Source organism: Gossypium arboreum, chromosome 7 (genome assembly GCF_025698485.1).
Source record: "Gossypium arboreum isolate Shixiya-1 chromosome 7, ASM2569848v2, whole genome shotgun sequence".
Lineage (NCBI taxonomy): Eukaryota > Viridiplantae > Streptophyta > Magnoliopsida > Malvales > Malvaceae > Gossypium > Gossypium arboreum.
The window spans coordinates 93,976,256-93,996,483 of NC_069076.1; the positions used below are offsets into that span (position 1 = coordinate 93,976,256).

General features: G+C 33.0%; 4 protein-coding genes across 5 annotated transcripts; 2 read left to right on the forward strand and 2 right to left on the reverse strand.

Annotated features, from left to right (window-relative positions):
• Positions 1 to 259: 259 nt before the first annotated feature.
• Positions 260 to 1,113, forward strand: LOC108459452 (psbQ-like protein 3, chloroplastic). The gene is made up of 2 exons (XM_017758824.2): positions 260 to 852; positions 947 to 1,113. The coding sequence occupies exons 1-2, from the start codon at positions 400 to 402 to the stop codon at positions 1,040 to 1,042; spliced, it is 549 nt and encodes a 182-aa protein (XP_017614313.1). The 5' UTR covers positions 260 to 399; the 3' UTR covers positions 1,043 to 1,113.
• Positions 1,114 to 1,498: 385 nt separating this feature from the next.
• On the reverse strand, positions 1,499 to 6,686 carry LOC108459442 (protein TIC 40, chloroplastic). Its single transcript, XM_017758811.2, has 14 exons — positions 6,369 to 6,686; positions 6,177 to 6,291; positions 5,781 to 5,838; positions 5,632 to 5,649; positions 4,865 to 5,135; positions 4,530 to 4,627; positions 4,358 to 4,421; positions 3,341 to 3,419; positions 3,201 to 3,241; positions 3,049 to 3,094; positions 2,813 to 2,907; positions 2,168 to 2,271; positions 2,025 to 2,072; positions 1,499 to 1,851 (listed from the first exon to the last, which is right to left on the reverse strand). The coding sequence occupies exons 1-14, from the start codon at positions 6,556 to 6,558 to the stop codon at positions 1,792 to 1,794; spliced, it is 1,287 nt and encodes a 428-aa protein (XP_017614300.2). The 5' UTR covers positions 6,559 to 6,686; the 3' UTR covers positions 1,499 to 1,791.
• A 713-nt stretch (positions 6,687 to 7,399) lies between these two features.
• LOC108456885 (CST complex subunit STN1) lies at positions 7,400 to 8,071 on the forward strand. Its single transcript, XM_017755622.2, has one exon. It carries the CDS (start codon positions 7,439 to 7,441, stop codon positions 7,916 to 7,918), a length of 480 nt encoding a protein of 159 aa, XP_017611111.1. The 5' UTR covers positions 7,400 to 7,438; the 3' UTR covers positions 7,919 to 8,071.
• A 130-nt stretch (positions 8,072 to 8,201) lies between these two features.
• Positions 8,202 to 11,750, reverse strand: LOC108456876 (GPI mannosyltransferase 1). 2 transcript variants are annotated; one of them, XM_017755610.2, is made up of 4 exons: positions 11,184 to 11,750; positions 10,893 to 11,075; positions 8,921 to 9,462; positions 8,202 to 8,811 (listed from the first exon to the last, which is right to left on the reverse strand). In XM_017755610.2, exons 1-4 carry the CDS (start codon positions 11,452 to 11,454, stop codon positions 8,506 to 8,508), a joined length of 1,302 nt encoding a protein of 433 aa, XP_017611099.1. In that variant the 5' UTR covers positions 11,455 to 11,750; the 3' UTR covers positions 8,202 to 8,505. The 2 variants fall into 2 exon arrangements, 1 of the variants encoding a protein (XP_017611099.1); XR_008285687.1 differs by lacking the exons at positions 8,202 to 8,811; positions 11,184 to 11,750 and adding exons at positions 9,596 to 9,874; positions 10,411 to 10,451 and having other exon boundaries at positions 9,340 to 9,462; positions 10,538 to 11,035.
• Positions 11,751 to 20,228: the final 8,478 nt, after the last annotated feature.

Sequence of the window (20,228 nt, forward strand, 5' to 3'; positions counted from 1 at the left end):
AAATTAAATTATTAATAAGTTTAAATTCTGCTCACTCAATTTAACAAAAATTACAAAATATTCAATAAACTATTCGAGAGTTTTATTTAAATAACTAGACTTTTAAAAATTTTTAAATGATTATACAGTGATCATCTTATAACTTTTAAAATTAAGTAATCAAAATATAATTTTACTAATAATTTAATGACCTCAAATGCAATTTACCCAAAAACAAAAGCATGAAAGGATAAGAGAGTCACCTCCACCGTCTTCCCTACAACTATTGCTTCTTCCTATTTCACTTTTCCCCATTTTTGCCTTTACAAATCCATAACTTAAAGCTCTCATCTGCAAATATATATACATATATATATGTATGTACATTTATGTATATATTTGCAGGTATAGTTTGAAGAAATGATAGCATTAAGACCAGTTCTAGTTCCATACACTTCACAAACCTTACTCACCAGCCATGGAAAACCCACCCTGATGATGAAACACAGCAATGAAATGTCTGAAAAAAAGCTTGTCTACAAGAACAGAAGGGTTGGAATCTTGGTCATAACAACAATGGCTGCTTCTTTTTCTTCTTCTTTAAATAATATTGCTTGTGGACTTGACTTAAGAATGGTGGCACCAGACCAAACAATTGAAGAAGCAAAAAATGGGATTCAAAATCATGCAAAGGGTTTATTACAAGTGAAGGATTTGATTGAATTAAAAGCATGGCGTGAAGCTCAAAAGGAATTAAGGAAGAGTTCGTCATTGTTGAAACAAGATATTTATACTATTATTCAAGCGAAACCTGGAAATCAAAGGCAAAATCTTAGGAAATTGTATTTTAATCTTTTTAATAGTGTTAGTAAGGTAAAATTGTGTTTTTTCCCATTGTAAATCTTCTTTTTTTCCTATTTTAATCCTTTTGATTTTGATTTTGATAGGTTTTTTTAAAATTTTGCAGTTGGATTATGCAGCAAGGGATGAAGATGAATCTAAAGTTTTGCAGTGTTACGATAAGATTGTTTTGGCTCTCAATGAAATTTTGTCAGAACTATGATCAAGTTTAGGTTAAATTCTGTTATTAGTCCCTCTTCTTTAATTTGATCAATTTTAATCATTATACCTCCAGAGTTAGTAAATTTTAATATATGTACTTTTTCAAATTTTGAAACCTTAATTTTAACCCAAATGGTAATATCTAAATCTGCTTAGTTAAATTCGATTACTAATCCTGTACTATCCGTACAATTATAAAAATAATCATTAATTGTATTTTTACTGAACATAATGTGAAAAATAACGAACATAAAATTTTAAAAATAACTGAGCTTAACTTAATTAATTACTAAAATTTTAAGGCTTAAAAATTACAGAATTAAAGTAAAAGATTATATTCAAATTTTAAACTTTTGAAAGCATTTTAGTGTTTTTTATAATTTAAGCTTATTTCATGTTCGTGAGGATGCAATTATCTTTAAATGATAATATCCTATGAGGCAATGTGCTAGCTATATGTAGAAACTAACTTTATTTATGAAGGGCAACATGTACAGTTCTTTTTCTGTATAAGCCCAGTTGTGAATGTAAACATTCAACTACAACTACAGGTAATCAAAACTGATAAATTACAGTAAAGGGTGAATAATCAGAACAACCCCATTCGATATTTGTTCCTTCTAAAACTAAAATACGATCTACGTTCGGCCTTGGACTCCTCCTATACCCTAGGATCTGATCACCTCGACCATCTGAAATATAATGTGCACATTATGCTCCGGAAATAGTAACTTCGATGAACAACCGAAATCAAGGTGGCCCTGTCACTCCAGGGAAGAGTTCCGATATTTTGTTGAATACATCCATAACCTGAAATACGTAAACATATCTTATAAAACGAATTATATCGAGAGATACAATCAAGAACCAGAAAATGGCAGCAAAAACTAAATAATAATATGGAATTTTTGCAATGCTCAAATTAATTGGAACTTCTTATAAACATGGACAACATAAAATGCGACTAAAAAGGCCTAGATTACCTCCTTGTCATTTTGGTATTTTGCAATGCTCAGTGGGTTTTGTGAACACTATAAAAGCACCAAATGGAAAAGACGTTAATTCTAACGAAATGCCATCGACCAAGATTATTAACAATTCATCAATAATAAACCAGATAACATACATCCATGATAGCTGCTTGAACTCTAGGATTTTGAAATGCCATAGCAACTTCAGGATTGGCCATGATTTTGGATATTACTTCTTCAGGTGTAAGGCCAATCTGGTCTGCAAATTGGAAAGGAAGAGATTAAAACTTCTATTCAAGAAATAGATCATATTCGAGCATGAGAGAATTTGAGCATCTAATAACCGTGAAACTACCATGGAGGCCCCTGTATTAAGAGTCAGATTATATTTTGTCCCCTCTATTCAAAAAATGGGCAAATTAATCTCTGTAGGTTAGATCAAAGAAAAAACTCGTCCTTCTATTAAAAATTTCATCCATTTGTAATGTTCAAAAAACTGGTCATTGCACGTCAGCATGAGGTACACATAACCCGTCACGTATCACAATTTTTAACAGTACAAATGGATGGAACTTTTAACAGAAAAAACCAATTTGCTTTTTGAATTAACGTAAAAGAACTAATTTGCCCAGTTTTTGGGCAAGAGCAAAATACAACCTAACTCCTAATATGGGTCTCTATGGTACTTTTACCTCTAATAACTATATATATCTCACATATAAAGAATAGAAAAAGTAAAATCATATGCCGAGCACTTAATACATTATCTCGAGCATTTGAACAGTAAATGGTTCACTTACCGAATTGCTGCTTCACCTCAGGACTGTTGAGATCAAAGTTTTTCAAGGAATCCATCATCCTATTGTCCCATTCGGAACTTCCACCCATATTATTTCTAATTTAAAAAAAAAAAAAAATCAGACATGCATATATGCATGTGAACGGATTCTTTTGGAGGCAATTCTTGTAACTCTAAATCAAGAGAAAGACAAGCTGATAAAAAATAATCAAATGCAGAAGTCGGAACAAAGCTTACAGCATGTCTTGCAGTTGTTGACGGTACTGAGGATTTTGTAGCATCCCTGCAAAAGATATGCGTAACAGAAAGACAATTGATACGTACATACTAAAAATCTATCCCTTAATATAATAAGCATACAAGCACCAAATCCATTAGCATGGACTTACATTTAAATGTCTCAGGGTTCCTCATTTCTTCGGGCAAATATCTGTATATGAATAAATAAATGATTATATTTCCTTAAGAGTAATAAATAGCACAGGTTGCAATAAAAAAAAATTGTCGAGGAAAAGAGCGCTTATATTACGGATAAACCATCTTCTGCACCGTTGGATCTTCCAACATTTTCTCTAAAGCATCCACAGATAAACCCGGACCTGCTTTTCCTGCAAATGTAACAAAATGCTTTATTAAATATTACGGAGAGAGTACAAAGAAACTAGAAAGCACTCCCAAAATATGCACATGCATTATTAAATTATATGCATAACGCAATCAAGTAGCTTTAAGCAGTTACTTAAATCCTACACTGCTCGGTGCCTCCTATTAATGTTTCTTTTATTTTATCATACATAGCATAACTCAATTGATTTTATCCCCCATTGTTATAAAATTTATTGATCTGTAACATGTTGAGAAAACACATTTTTCCCTTTATGCTCAAGTCATTATGTTATTACTTATTACCTCCATAGTCCTAGTAAAATTTTTAGAAATGGTTAAATAACTGTTTGGGGCCCGAACTTGGCAACTATTCTCATATTGGGACCTGAGCTTTTTTTTTTGAGTCCAAGGAAGGCCCTAAACTCTGCAATTGTTCCCACATTGGGGCTTAAACTTTTTTTGTCCAATTTAGTCCTTGAACATGGCAATTGTTTCAAAATTGGGGCCTGAACTTGACAATTGTTCTCACATTGGAACTTGAACTTTAGGGTTTTCAAGGAAACATCAAGGACTAACTTGGACAAATAAAAGTTCAAGCCCCAATGTGAAAATAATTGCCAAGTTCAAGGTCTAACTTGGGCAAAAAGAGTTCAGGCCCCAATGTGAAAACAATTGCCAAGTTTAGGGCCTAATTTGGACAAAAAAACAAGTCCACACCCCAAAATGAAAATAGTTGCCAAGTTTAAGACCCAAAAAGTGATTTAACCCTTTTAGAAAATGGGAAAACAACAAGAGATAAAAATGTTGTGATTAACCCATAAATCTCCCTGTTTTTCATCCTTCCCTATAGACAGTTATTACAACGACTACAAACCAAAATGCATCACACTTTCGTTTCAAATTATCATTTGATCAGAGTTACAATTGGCTCTTTACATACCAGTTGACTGATAACCACCAAAAGCACTGGCATCCTGCTTTGATGCAGTTCCATTATCAGAGACCTTCAGACATCATTCAAAATTTTAATTTTCCACAATAGATGCTTTGAAATTAAAGAAATTAATCAAAACTAGGACAGTCTCATAGCAAGAGCTTAATAAAAAACTTACATCCTTGGGAATTTGAGCATTGTTTGATGAACTTGTCTCAGCCACATCTTCAAACGCACTCTTCTGCACAGTTTCTTCTGGAGAAACATCTACAAAAGCTGCAAATAGAACTTTGAATCAGTCTCCAAACAATCTCAAGAAAAACATTAGCAATTAGAATGAATTGGGTGGTTTATTTGAAGTAGAAAATTTCGTTGATACTAGACCTCAGTTTTGTTAGTTTTATAATTGTTTCATGTACATGAATGGACCATATAATGTTCCATTTTAGCGCAAAAAGGGAAGAGTTGCACATCATACAATATCACGTAGCAACAATAAAAGTTCTATTTTACCATATTTCTTTGGTTCTGCTTTTTCTGTTTCACTTTTTCCTTTGGTTGATGGATCAGTCACTGGGGCTGCTTCAACTTTTGTTGCAGGTACATCAACAGTAACGCTATTTTTTTGAGAAGAAGATGGAGAAGGGGATGTGACAGGTCCTGGTGACGGAGGTGTTGGAAAAGGAAACGGGGATCCCGAAGGAAAAGCAGCATTGGCAAATTGGTTATTTTGTGTATTCATTTGGCCCATCATAGTTTTGAAAGCTTGCTGCATTGCATATTTCTGAATAACCGAAAGTTAGATATCATAAATCAATGAATAAAAGAGCTATTCAACAACCTGCCTCATTGAGTGCCAAAGTTTAAGCCATTTTCATCATCTTAAGCACATAAAGAGATATCAAGGCACGACTTAGTAACAACTCGAAGGCCATGAAAGAGATATGTAGCAAACCGTGATAGGCTCTCATTATATTTATGACAGCCAAGAAACTTACTATACCACAAAATTTATGTATCACGCCATTAAAGGGCTCTTAGAGTCGAGCCATAACACAAAAGTTAAGTCACAACTTATACAACTAGCTCTTTACTTACTGGATTGTATTCTACATCTTGAATCCATAATTTAAAAACAACTTTGTTTTCGACAACAACCACCATGCCAATTTTCATTGCTTCATACGCAATTATACTTCCAAAACTATAACATAAGACTTGATTATACAACTTATAGGCAAAACGATACAACCATACCTCATATGAGAAAAAACCCTCACCTTTAAGCTTGAAGCTACCTGTCATTTCAATTAACTTCATTATGATATATACAAAAGAAAAGCGCGAGCACACACACACATTTCCATTATTAATAAAATAACATTAAAAGAACCACTAGGAAAAGGGAAAAAAAAGGTATTATGCTCACCCATGTAAAGAGTGCTGAGAGCCCAACACCTACTCCAATCCAGAAAAGCGGCGACCCTCTGTGAAATACAAACATTATGTTCACAAAACATAAACACTCCCGCAAATATATTTGACTTATCATTACTTTCTCTTAGCTTTCAAGTACAAGTAAATAAATTATCATTATTTCAATAAAAATTAGTTTGATTGTTAAAGTTTGATATAAATTCAAATAAGGTAGTTTCATATACGAGAAAAACAATATAGCATTCCATTATCCATGAAAATGATTAAAAATGGATAAATGACTAAAATGAAACAAACAATCCTCATAAAGACTACTACTTTTTTAATTCCAAAATGAAAAGTACATTTTTTTTTCCATTTTCAAAAGCAGAAATTAACAAAAATTTACATTTGAGAGGACGGCGGTGGCACAGTTGGATAAGGGTTAACTCCAACTGATGAAGTTTGTTGATTACTTGAAGAAGAAATGCTCGCAAACCTTTCGTCTATAGATTTTCTGAAAACTGCATTAACCCCAAAAAAGGATCAAATTTTTACCATAAGAAAAAAAACAAAAAAAGAGGGAAAAATAGAAAAATACCAATTTGGGGAAGACTTCGTGGAGGAGTAGAGTGGGTGGAGCTGGAGATTCGGGAACGGCGAGGGGTAATCTTGGAAGATGGAAAAGTGAAGATTTTGGTAGGGGTTTTCAGAGTGTTATTGTACGGTAAAAGATTAAACTTTGGAGGTGAAGAAGACGATGAAACTAATGCCATGTTCATATTTTCCATTGAATTTAACAAAATCCCAATTGAAATAAATGGGAGCTGAAGAGCGTGAGGAGAGTGAGAAAGATGGGGGGGGGGGGGGACACAATGGGATAAACGACGCCGGAAGATGTTATATGTTTGACATTCATACCCTAAACTAAAATTTGTTACTTTAGGTGGTGTTTGTTTGTTTGGATAACTTGGCTCCGACTGGGATCTTGCTATCCCCAACACCAAGTAGCTTCTGTTTCAAAATTGAGCCGATTGTCGAATCGGTCAGATTATTGAATTTCAGTGTGATTGATTTATTCAATTTAATTGAATAATTATTAAAATAAAAAATTGGATTAATTTTTAATCTAACTGATTTAACATATTCAATCTATTTTAATTTTTAATTTTATATTAATATCATAATTAATTTTTCTATCAATTCAATCGATTAATATAATTCTAAACATCTAATTATTATTTTATTAGATTGATATTAATTTATTATCCTACTTCATTTCAAGAAAATAAATTATTATCAAGACCAATTTAATTTAAAACAATCTATATGTCACTTTTTAATGACAAAGGGTTAATATTTTATCCAAATTATTTTAAATTAAATTATAATTATAATCTTCTATTGTATTTAAATTTAAGATTAAGAATTTAAAAATTCAAAAGCTCGAAAAAGTATAAAGTTCATAAAATTCGATCATTTAATTTTATAAATTATATATTATTATTTGATCATTCTGTTAATTATATTAATTTTAATAATAAAAGTAATAAAATTTAAAAAAAGTTAATTTACAAACGTAACCTCAGTCCCAACTTTTTAACCCTGTATTTAAACCCTGCTGAAAGCATATTCCACAATCCACAAAAATCCCTTTTATTTTTTCTTGCTATGGATCAACAACCACTATCACTGCTGCACATCCATGTAAAGCTCCTAGGTTTCAGCCTCCACTCCATCACTCCTTGGCCCAATAACCCCTCCATTTTCTACCTCAACGGCAAACGAATCTCACGCGTTGAAATCCTTGGTGTAGTCACTTCCCGTGACTATAAACCGAACAAATTCCTTAGATTCACCCTCGACGACGGCACCCATTCTATTACTTGCATTCTCTGGCTTAACCACCTCACTTCCCCTTTCTTCGCTTCCCGTCAACCCGCTACGCTTCGAGTTATTTCTGATTTGGCTAAATGCTTCGCCGATGATATCCAGTTTGGGAAAGTAGCTAGAGTTCGTGGGAGGGTTAGTAGCTATAGAGGTGATTTGCAGGTCACTGTTTCTGATGTTGTTATTGAAAGGGATCCTGATGCTGAGACTTTGCATCGCCTTGATTGTATTAGTTTGGGTCGCCGGTGTTACTTCGGTTAGCTCCGGCCAAGATTAAAAGCAAATTAATTGAATTGGGCAGTTTTGTACACAGTGAATTAGACTGGTCGATTTGAATTTGATGAATCTTATTATTACAGTCAATATTCCTGTATTTGGTAGATGTCTTCGAATAATGTGATATTGTGTTCTCTATCTGCAAGATTAAAAAAATCGAAACTTTAAAACATCAAAATCAAATTCAATTTAACTTTCTATCCAAACCAACAAGTTCTTAACCCAGCAAATCTGATTCATTTCAATTGGCTCAACCAGCATTTCACCATTTCATCCAAAATTTGCATAATTGTATGTATTCCTTGAAATAAAAGTATAATACAAAATTTAGCATAGTGTTATTAGTAAGCAAATGTATTACTAATTTAAGGAAGAACTTGATCAACAATTTCTGTAAGGAAAATAGTTCATGAAAACCCTTCAAAACACCAAAAATATGCAAAAAATGGAATTGGGATATGTTCAATTTGATACTACAGTGATGGTTCAATTTGATGCTCCAGTGATGGTTTTTACAAGCTATGCTACAAGAAAGTTATGAAATCTAAGCTCTCCAGTCACTCACACTTTTTTCATGTTGTCTTTGTTGTCTTCAAGTCTGTATGTTGTCTAAATACAGGACCGTAGTTATGGTGCCGAATAAGCACGATCAATATGAAAGTATTAGCAGCCAGGAACAATAAACTCGCCATCCAGAGCTGTAGAAAGACGTTTTTGCCTTTAAACTCAAGCAGGTAACCCCATAATAACCAATGGGTTTGAGCTCCCATCCACAAAAGAATGCAACATAGGCCTTTCCATTTAAGCTTCATATTGCTCCATGGCAAAATAAGAGGCAAGACACAAAAGAACCAGACGAAGTACTGTGCCGTGATTACCTGTTCAAGAAGTAAATCAAGAATAAATATACAAATGCAGATTCAAATCGACAATGAAACGACAATGTCAATACAATGAAGCTAGGGAAGTTAAATTCGCGTACTGTACCTTATTGAATGCTACAAATGCCACTGTCTGTACAAAGAAGCAGAATACAAGATCCTTTGCGAAACATAAAATGAGGACTAGCTGCACTATAAACTGAGGCAAAAAGGAGACGAGCTTTTCAAGAACCGAAAGCTCACGTTCATAGTTAAGATAGATATGGTAGAAATAGATGGAAAAATTATGTCTTGCATCCGTGCGAGTAAGATGGTAGAGCAATGCCTCATGTAGAAATTCCCATCCGTATAAATGGAAGAAGAAACCAGTACATAAGAGGAAAACAGTCCCGGAAATGAGACCAAACAAAATCCTTGACCTCGTGAATGTGCTTTTCCATACATCACATACAACGCATTTATCAATCAATTCTGAATTGATTTCACGAGCTTTCCCTGGATCGGAAGTCCAATCACTAAGCAATGGTTTCGTTCCAGATCGAAAAAAGCGTGGATCGAGAAAAATAACGATGGGAAGCGCATAGATTATAGGATAAATTCTGAAGTGAACTATAAGACCGTACCAAAACGCAGCTTGTACTACATTACCTAGTAAAAACAAAGATGAAAATCAATAAAGCCAACAGATATAAAGCAAGTTGTCTTAATATAGTGCTGAATCATCAACAATCAAACATAGTACTTGCATTTCTTATAAAGAAACAACATATACGAAACCTACCAAAATAAAAGCTTTCCCTTTCAATACCCCAACTCGTAACTTTCTCAATTGAAATCAAGCAGGCAGTCCAATATAAATATTATCTCAGTAAATTCTTCCCACAATTGAAATTACGGGGTAGGTTGCATTAGAGTCGTTAAAAGTACCACAAAACCCCCTGTACTATACCCTGGATTGCATTTTAGAGACACATAATTCAAAAAAAAATATCATTCCATTGCAGATCCAGTCCTCTCGCTGTACCCAAGCATCCCGACCAAAATCTAGGACTCCAAAGATCTGTAATAATAGTCATGGTATAAGCAAACATTTGAAGTAACCTTAATCTACAATTGCTAAAGATAACACAAGAAGGAACTGGTATAAAGGCTGTAAACTAAACTATGGAGCATTACTGATATAAAGTACAAAGTGGACAGAACCTAACTGCACAGTGCACACATACAAAAGCACCTTCCACTATCTCATTTATCAACAATGGTAAAAGAAGAATTCCACTCGATACAAAAGCACACATACGGACTGATTTAACCACTCAATCTCACTTCGTAAAAGAAGAATTCCACTTTATACATATTATGCATTTTCAGACATCTGCTTTAGCTTCACCTGATGTCAACATTTAACCTAGTCTCTGACGGTAGTTACTTATAAAAACAGTAATTCCAGTCTGGTACTTATCGATGTAAATGTTTAAAAACTCACCCTTATGAAGATATTGTATAAGCGAATTCAATGAACAAATGCATTTACATTGTACCAAAAACAAAAGAAACCCAAACATGGAAGAAGAAAAAGGATGGGAGATGACTTACAGCTCTGCCTTTCCAAGACACAAATGTTAAATTGCAGAAAGCTACCTGTCAATTGAACAAAGGTAATAAGTTAGATTGGAATTGAATTATAGCCTATTCAAACATGCTAAATTAGCAGTATACAAACCTACCAGTTGAAAGAATGCTACTGGTTATGGCTTCTGGTAGTCCAACCTTCTCTTCTTTCTTAGGCTCCAGCCTGCCTTGTATATACTTTGAGCATTATACTCATCAGGGGGTTTTGTGGTACTTTACCCATTAGAGACACATAATTCAAATAAAAATATCATCTTTTTTCGAAGTCGGACTAACCTGAGTATAGCTATCCCAAATACACTAACAAGCAACCAATAAAGGTAAAGTCTTTTACCTAAGAGTTATCTTTTCTATAATGCAAAAGCACCATTGATGACAGGACCCAATTTTTAGAAGCATTTTATAGGAAACTAATACATAAAGTATCAAAAGCAAAATAAATATACCATTAATAAGACAGATAATAATCCACAAAATTATAGCACAAACAATAGGTTCACAGTTTCCTCGAGTTCCAATTGTGAAGGTAAATGGATTGAAAAGCCAAATCAACATGGAATACGTGCATAGATCATCAGGCACCTTGCGTTGCTTCAATATGATACGAATAAACAACCCAACAAACAAATCTGCAAATTGAGGAACAAAATGAGGATCAAGACCATGGGTTTTAGCGGAAACTTATTTCTAAAAAATGGGTAAAAATTAAAACTGAAAATTAATAATAATAAAAATACCTGAAGCTGAGAAGAGAAATTTGCCCCAACAACGAGAAATAAAAGAATTGGGGATTAATAAGAAAGCAAGTAAAGGTGAATAACGATAAGTGGTTCTTTTATAAGGAGATTGACCGGAAGCCATTAAAGAAGCAGCATCGGAGAAGACGAGGTAATCCACATCTGTGTATCGAACTTCCATATGAGTATCTTGCCATTCACCAACTAGGATTAAACCCACACGGAAAATGGCTGATATGAGAAGAATCGAACGAGGTTTAAGTGAAATCATGGCTGAAAATGAGGAATTTGAGAGGAAAATTAGACCCAAATCAAAGGGAAAAAAGAAAAGAAAAGAGAAAAAAAGAGTTTGATTGGGGGAGTAAACTAGCTATGAATCAATGGAGAACAAAAGGAATGAAGTGAAAAATTTTAGATCCATTTCAATAGGAAGAGTGAGAATGGGATAACCAGGATGGTTATGGTTATCACTCTCATTTCAATTCCGTCATCTAATTTTCGAAAAATAAAAAATTAAGTATTGACATTATCGGAAAATAGAAGTTATGTGAGTATTTTTTTCATCCTTCCTTTTCTATTTTTAAATAAATAGCCCAATATTTTTACATTTTGCATAAATAACCAAATATATTTATACTTCTTTCTCTTTATCCCAGCAATCTTTGTTTTCAAAGATAGTGATATGTTTCATTCTACCATCAACCTCTTTTGTCTCCTTCCCTACCTTTCAATCTCTCCTCATCCAGATTTTACCGTGCCAAAATCCAAACCACAACTTTCAATCTATGCCATCATTGTTGCCATTGTTGTGTCGCCAAACCACAGCTTCCAATCTTGTGTCCCCAAAACCAGAAACAAATATTGCAACCCAACTATTTTTGGAAATGTCACAATGAGCTACCCTTTTCAATTACCAACCTAGCCTCCCAAATGCGATGACCATTGGTTCGAACTCGACTGCAAGAGTAACAATCGCACCATTTTATCCCTAAACCATGGTAGATTCTACGTCCAAAGCATCTAAAACAAATGCTTTATGATCCGAGCTATTGACGTGGCTAGTTAACAGTAGAAGAAGAATAAAAAGAAAAAGAAGAAATAAAGGTGACCTGAGAAGAGATGAGATGGTGCATTTGGCTAGATACGGCGAAAAAAGCTCTCAACCGTGATTAAGAGTAATCAAAATTTTCTTGTTGATTCAATAGAAATTCTATACATTTTTAACATCAACATAAAATTTAAAAGAGTAATCAAAATTTTCGAATACGTGATTAAGTGTTTTATATATACATGTACTTTCAAGAAATTTTGAAATATTTTTTGTTTTACTTTCAAAGAGTATTATTTTATTTTTATTTAATAAGTTATTCTATCAAATTCACATTCACATAAAATGCAAATTAGTTTAAAATTTTAAAATATTTTTATTTTAATATTAAAATTAAGGTCTTTCATGAGTAAAAATATAAGTTAGGGTTTATTTAATTACAAAATTGCATAAGAGCTTGTTTAAATAAAGTGTAATAGTTTAAGGGCTTTTTAGTATCTTAGCTACAAAATTTAGATGGAACAAAGAATAATAAGGGTAAACTACATCCAAGGTCACTGACAATTAATAAGTTTATGTATTGGTTACTTAGCTTAAAAAAGTTATAAAATGGTCACTCAATTATTCAAATAGTTCAGTGGTCATTTTGTAACTTTTAAAATTGAGCGACCAAAACATAAACTTACTAATAATTTAATGACCTTAAATATAATTTACTCAAATAATAATTAAAATACGATCGAAAAAAATATATAAAGAAAAATATTGCAAATGTAATTATGATACAATAAAATATGTAAATATGATATGAATACATAAATTATCGAATCTATAATTAAATTAAATAGTATAATAAAATTATAATAATGAAGTGAAGTATATACTAAAATGAGAAAACCAAACAGTAGATTAAATTTTGTATTAAGTTAATAAATTATTGGGTTAAATATAAAATTAGTATTTGAACTTGTCCATTTCTCCTAAATTGGTACCTATGGTTTTTTGTCCGATTAATACTCGATCTTTTTTTCCCGTCAACTAAATTGGTACCCAAGTCTAATGTCATTAATTTTTTGCTAACATGACAGTGTTGGCCAATCACACGTCTCCACGTGACGTCCTCTTATACTTATTTTTCTTTTTGTTTTAATTTTTATTTTCCTTTTTCTTTCTTTTTCTTTTTTCTCGGCCTGTTTTGACCCTTCTTCATCTTTCTTCTTTCTTTCTTTTGTCAAACCCCTCCCAATTTTTTCCTCACTTTCTCATCATCTAATCACCACCATCAACCAACCCCTACATCTCTTAAATCCCTTTGGTTTTCCTCTCCCGCCACCATCAACCAACCCTCTCCTCTTAAATTTTAACTTCATATTTGTTATATCCTCAATCATGATTTAATTTTTTATTTAATTTTTTAGTTTATTTTATAATTTAATGGTGGATGATGAGTTTCCCGTGCAAGACATGAGCTTTTACAATACTATTCCGTTGATGAATAATTTCTGTTTATATGTTGATGCTGAGCAACATCGAAGCTTAACCCAGAGTGCAATATATATTTTATGCCCATAAACTGTTTTTTTTTAAATTATATATGTTTATATATAATTCTTCTTCTTCTTCTTTTTTGTAGAGAATGGTTTTTGGAATGAAGTGGGAACATTATTTGAACTAGAAAATCAAAAGTTTTTGAAAGTTAACAATGGCGGACACTGCGAATACCAGAGATTAATGAAGGAGAAGAAGGCTAAACATTTCAATAATGTAAAAATTATTTCACAATATTTTTATATGCCAATAACAAAAGCTACTAAAGAGCTTAATTTAGGGTTAGCATTATTGAAAAAAATGTGTAGGGAACTTGGATTATGTCTTAATAGTTTACAAATCCTAATCCAATTATCATTTTTTTTCCTTCTTTCTCATATTTTCTCAAGAAACAAAGAGAAAAATTGAAAAAAGAGAAAAAAAATTGAATGCGGAAATCCAAAAAAGAAAGCCCAAGACTCAAAATGTAAAATAAAAATAAACCCATAAGCTAAAAGCTAAAAAGAAAGTAATGTAAACGAAAAAAAATCTTTTTTTTTTGTTCTTTCTCATATTTTTTCAGGAAACAAATAGAAAAATTCAATTACCCAGAAACTTTATTGGGTAATCTGGACTTTTGTAATCCAAATTTGAACCTACTTCCTCCATGCTCAAGAATCAAACCTAGTACCTTCTACATCAAACAAAGAAGCAACAATAGTAGTAGAAGATGAATGAGAGGAATTGGAATCAACTATTGAAAGCAAACATGTTTAGCAGAGAAAAAGAAAGGTCACAAGGAAAAAGAAGAGAAAAGGAAATTGTGGAGAAGAAACATCACTAGGACAAAAAAGAAAGAAAAATGGAAATAGGGAAGAAGAAACATCACCCGAAAAAAGAAAGAAAAAAAGGGAAATAGGGAAAAAGAAACATCACCTGGAAAAAAAAAGAGAAAAAAAAGAAATAATTTTAAAAATATTTTTTTAGTGATTTTAATTTTTTTTAGATTATGGCATCACCATGATATCATTTACATTACGTGTCACAATATTATTCATCCATATGTCCTAAATTTAACGACGTTAGACTCAGGTATAGATTTAGTTGACGGAAAAAATGTTTAGGTACCAATTTGGGAAAAAAAGCTATAAGTATCAATCTGAGAGAAGTGGACAAGTTCAAATACTAATTTTATATTTAACCCTAAATTATTAGTAAAAGTAGTTATAAATCAAATATGGTTCCATTCGTATTAACTTTGTACCACTCCATCGACGGTCTTCCCCATGTACTATTTCCATTAAAGACATTCAACTTACCCCCTCGAGCTCAGATTACTTCATCTCTCAGTCGTCTGCTCTGTGGCAGCACACCTTTGGTGTCATGGTCCAAGGAATAAAGAGAAACATATATGGGAAATTGACATTAATTAAAAAATCATCCCAATGGCTAGAGGTCAAAGAAAACGACTATAAAGGTTTCATCCCAACTTTATTACCCAAAAAATAAAAAGAAAAGGAAGTGGGCATGGAAAGATATATTGATGGGTGTCCAACTCAAAAATATAATTTTTATTTATAGTAGCAAGTATGGTCGAATTCACAAACATTGATAGATAATTTTATTTTTTTTACTTAAAGTAAAAATAAAATAAGGGTTTGAAATTAAAAATTAATACTTTCCAAATAAATATCATAAATAAGATTTTAAACCAATATTAAATGGATTGTTGGAGATTTGTGCTATCCTGATCCATAATTCAAGGAAACTGATTGTTTGATCTGTCCAATCCAATATTCAAGATAAGTTGCTTTAAATGAATTGATCTTCATAGATCAACTTTCATATTTTCACAATATCAGCATCTTTCAAAGTTTAAAGATGTAATACCCCGAATTTGGGGTTAGAAGTTTTGAGTTTTGTGGTTAGGGTTTGAGTGTAGGGTATGCTATTGTGGTTAGTTGCATGTTAAGGTGTCAGAATGGGCTTACTGGTCTAGTGGTTAAGTGAGTGCGAGTATACCTCAGGGTTCTAAGTTCGAGTCTTTGTGTGGGCGCTTTGGAGAATCAATCTTCTATGTTGTTTTGTTTTGGTTAGTAGCAGTTTTGCTTTCAGTTAATATTTATAATTATTTATTTTATTTTTATTGGACTGGACATTTTTTTTCATTCTTCCTCTTTTGTTATTCTTCATTTTCTTTTTGAAAACGGTGTTGCTTGTGGATTTTGGAGAGTCATTTGCTCGTCGCCAAGTCAGTGTCTAAACATTTTTTATCAAATCAGGTGTGAGTTTCTAGCTTATTTGTGAATTCTCGATTCAACTCTGTGAAAATCGACAAATTATGTGTGGGTTCACAAAGGGGTTGTTTATGATTTTGTACCGCTGTTTTATACTTAGAATTTGTTTGATTTGGTATAAAATCAAGTTTCGAGGGCTGGGAAGTGCTACGAAGGTGGAAGCACATTTTTTGAGGCTATTTTAGGGTGGTTTCATGACCACAGGGGTGGGCACACGGGTGTGTGACGGATCACACGGGTGTGTGACGGATCACACGGTCGTGTGCAGTTAGGAATTAAGGTTTCCGGGTAAAATTTGGTACCACATGGTCGTATGGCCGATTTGGGGATTTTTGTCGATTTCCACAAGACCGTGTCCCACAACCGTGTCCCTTAGGCATACGGGCGTGTGTGTTTGGGAATTAGGGATTTAGTGATTTGGTGCCATACGGCCGTGTGGCTAATTTGGGGATTTAGGGATCCAACATGGACGTATGTTTTGGACATACGACTATGTCTGGTGGGCACACAGGTGTGTGAGACCCTCACACGGTCGTGTATGCCTTGTGCTCTTTTTTAGCACAAATGGACAGAGAGTTACACGATTTGTTCAGACAGCCGTGTCCCTGGCTCACAAGGGCATGTGCCTCTGCCATACGGGCATTTTGACCCCCATAAGGTCTAGGTTTTCCAACACGGCCGTGTGGTCCTAAGGCACTTATTTTGGTTCTGTGTGTGTTTTTGATCTGAAAATGTGGTGTATGTTTCAACCCGAGGCTAAGCTTTAGTGAGGGTAGTTAAGGCTCTAATCTAGGCTTCAGCTTATGTGTTATTTGTGACTGATTGTGTGAGATGTTTGGTTCTAAACTCGGTTAGCTGAGTGTGTGTGCATATTTGTTTTGTTTAACTAATTGTTAATGTGTTCATTGTTTCTGTGAGATTGCATGCATACATACACTTGCATAAAGTAAATTTTTGGGTTAGTTGCGAACAGAAAGGAGACTGATTCTGATCTGATTTTGCAGTTCTACTGCAACTTTTTGTACAACGGTTTACCACACTGTACAGTATGTATGTCAGTTTTGCTATGTACTATTATTTGATCTGACAGTTTAAACTGCAACATGCCTGTACAACGGACTACTGCATTGCATTGTACTGCATATACGCTAGCTCTGCTACGTATTATTATCTGAGTGACTTAGTACACATTCATGGTGTGTAGGGTTGGATGGACCTTTCGAGGTCCTAATTGGTGTGTTTGGTTGGCTGAGCTCTAACGGCTCTTATGGGGTGTGATCGGGGGACAGAGAGGTGTGTTGGCTAGATGGGTGGGTTTTAGTACTTGACTGCATTCATGTGCATCCGTTTGGGGTGTAAGACTATATAATTGTATTCTGTTTGTTTGAATAACAAACTGGTGTTGAGTATTCCGTTTGTACTTGGTGTGCTCTGATTGTTACGTATGTTGAGGTGTTGGTTCTGTGTTTGATTTTTGTCTGTATATGTCTGTAATATGTTTTTCTATTGAACTGTCATTTGGGGTTCACTTCTGAAATCTGTTGTTAGCCGTTTGAACTCACATTGAGCTTGTATAGCTTACTCCCTTTAGTGTTTCCCCTTGTAGGTACACTTTCGGTTTCTGTAGCTGGACTCAGTATGAGGAGATCTCAGAAAGTACCGATTGAAAATAATTTATCAGTTTTCTTTTTAGTTTTCATTTTGATTTGCAGTTTTGATCTGTAGGGTTTTTATGAAAACTGTGGTACAAGTTCTGTTTTTGAATTTCTCTCGTAAATCTTGCTTTGTTCATAGATTAAATTTATCTATAATTTTTCTGATTAAGATCCAGATGACTAAACGTTCTTGGTTCGTAAAATGATAAATATGTTTGAAATGGTATTTAAGATGATTTTATTTGTAAAACTTTCCTACAATCACTTTGGTGATCAATGTAACATCCGAGATTCGGTCCAAACTTCTAGACCGAGTTTAGGGTGTTATATTATCCGTCGTCAGAATAGGGTTACGAAGCATGTAACACCTCTAACCTGTATCCGTTGCCGAAATAGGGTTAGAGGTATTACCAAACAAAACACCATATCCGAAAAATTATATATGTACACATGAACAAGATTCTTAAATCAGTCAAAATTTAATTCATAAACTAACACAACTCTTTTATTTCAAATCATATCATATCGTACATATTTACAGTCACATAATTCATATGCAAAAAATATGAAGTATGCCATATTATACATTAAAGCATATAGCGATTTTAACAAAAATGAGCTATAGACCTAAATGAATATCCAGCCAATTGTAATACATAAGTATACATTTACTTTTATAATAACAAATGAATTCATTAACATTTATGATATATGAGCATATATGCATATATATACTTAACATCTAATTCTTCAAGACAAATTTTCCTTTAAAAATTACCATTTCACTTTAAAAATTTTAAAATGAAAATATCAATTAAGTTCATACTTAATATCACACGTCAATACACCATACAAATATTTATATATATAGAGAGTGATACTAATTAATATAGTCTTGAATATCTATATCAAAACAACCACATAAGTCACATAATAATGCCGAACACTTATTTATTCTAATACCATGCAATAATCCACTTATGAAACTAACCATTTATGACTTAAATGAATTTTTTGTCATTACAACCAAACACATATAACCAAAATGCAACTATCTCATACTCATCAATGAACATTAGCTTCAGCCAAGCTCTCAATCATTTTATTCCAATCAACTCGTCTTACAAACATATAATTCAACTAAAATATATATATTCAACCAATTCATCATAAGTATATTCATAAGTACTGAGTAATGAGTAATTCATAAATATTTTCCATATCAATTTCATCACTTAACCGAAACAAAAAGACCAATTCACATTTGAATATACATATATATTTATAGAAAAAACACATCCACCAACTTGAGCATTACTCAAACCGATTCATATAGCCAAGCACACCACGCACATATACCATGAATATAATTTCCTACTTTAGCTAAATACATAATCAATTACACATCATAAGTAACATCATTACTAAACCATTTCCAAAGCATAAAACACCTATCACAAATATCATTCATTCATAGCACATAGCATTGTAATCAAAACGAATTAACCATAATCAAACATAACTGAATTCAAACATAGAAGTTAAGCCATTTTCACATGGCTTGAGTTATACACATACTTCAAACTTAACCAAAAACAACCTAGCTTATACTTGCCATAATATCAAGTTCAAACTTATAATGTACCAAAAACGGTCGATAGTGTGATAGACTTTGCTGACGGTCCCGGAGCTCGTAACTTGAATCCAAGATCTATAAAACAGAGGTAAACAAGAATACACTCAGTAAGCTATTTAAGCTTAGCAAGTTATAAGCAAATAAACAACTCAATGATATAATTGAATTATTTGAATTAAACCAAATTATAACATTATTATCACATTTAGTCTCAAACATATATTTCAAATACATATAACATATACTATCATATATAAATGTTACTTTGGACGAATGTTCATATATAAATATGAACAAAATATCATTCAACTCATGAAACCAAAATGTCATTATATAACTAAGAATACTTACATTCAAGTACACAAACTCACGAATCAGGATATAACATCATGTACATACACTTAGTATATGGCCGAGTATACTATATCATGCTCATATTTTTACTTTACTAACTTGTAGAATTAGCATAACATATCTAAAGGCCAACTTTCCTTATTTTTAAACAAGTGATCAACTAACTCATACCTGATCGTTTTAGCTCGTTTTATACCTTCGTTCACAACTTATCACTACTCGTTGAACCATTCAGATTTGAATAGAATATTCAGATAATCACATATATCATACAATGCCAACGTCCCAGACGTGGTCTTACTCGAATCAAATACGATGTCGATGTCCCAGACATGGTCTTACACTTAACCACATAGATCGATGCAAACGTCCCAAACGTGGTCTTACACAAAAACACATATATCGATGCCAACGTCCCAGACGTAGTCTTACACGAAAACACATATATCGATGCTAACGTCCCAGACGTGGTCTTCCACGAAAACACTTATATCGATGCCAATGTACCAGACGTGGTCGTACACAAAA

Excerpts from the sequence above, each read along its gene's own strand:
- LOC108459452 (XM_017758824.2), top strand. The coding sequence starts at position 400 with ATGATAGCATTAAGACCAGTTCTAGTTCCATACACTTCACAAACCTTA. Across the intron at positions 853-946 it reads TTTTTAATAGTGTTAGTAAG|TTGGATTATGCAGCAAGGGA; the intron begins GTAAAATTGTGT and ends AAAATTTTGCAG.
- LOC108459442 (XM_017758811.2), bottom strand. The coding sequence starts at position 6,558 with ATGGAAAATATGAACATGGCATTAGTTTCATCGTCTTCTTCACCTCCA. Across the intron at positions 4,628-4,864 it reads AGCAGAACCAAAGAAATATG|CTTTTGTAGATGTTTCTCCA; the intron begins GTAAAATAGAAC and ends TTCTATTTGCAG. Across the intron at positions 3,420-4,357 it reads TGGTGGTTATCAGTCAACTG|GAAAAGCAGGTCCGGGTTTA; the intron begins GTATGTAAAGAG and ends TTACATTTGCAG.
- LOC108456885 (XM_017755622.2), top strand. The coding sequence starts at position 7,439 with ATGGATCAACAACCACTATCACTGCTGCACATCCATGTAAAGCTCCTA.
- LOC108456876 (XM_017755610.2), bottom strand. The coding sequence starts at position 11,454 with ATGATTTCACTTAAACCTCGTTCGATTCTTCTCATATCAGCCATTTTC. Across the intron at positions 9,463-10,892 it reads TATTATCTGTCTTATTAATG|GTAATGTAGTACAAGCTGCG; the intron begins GTATATTTATTT and ends TGTTTTTACTAG. Across the intron at positions 8,812-8,920 it reads CATTTGTAGCATTCAATAAG|GTAATCACGGCACAGTACTT; the intron begins GTACAGTACGCG and ends CTTCTTGAACAG.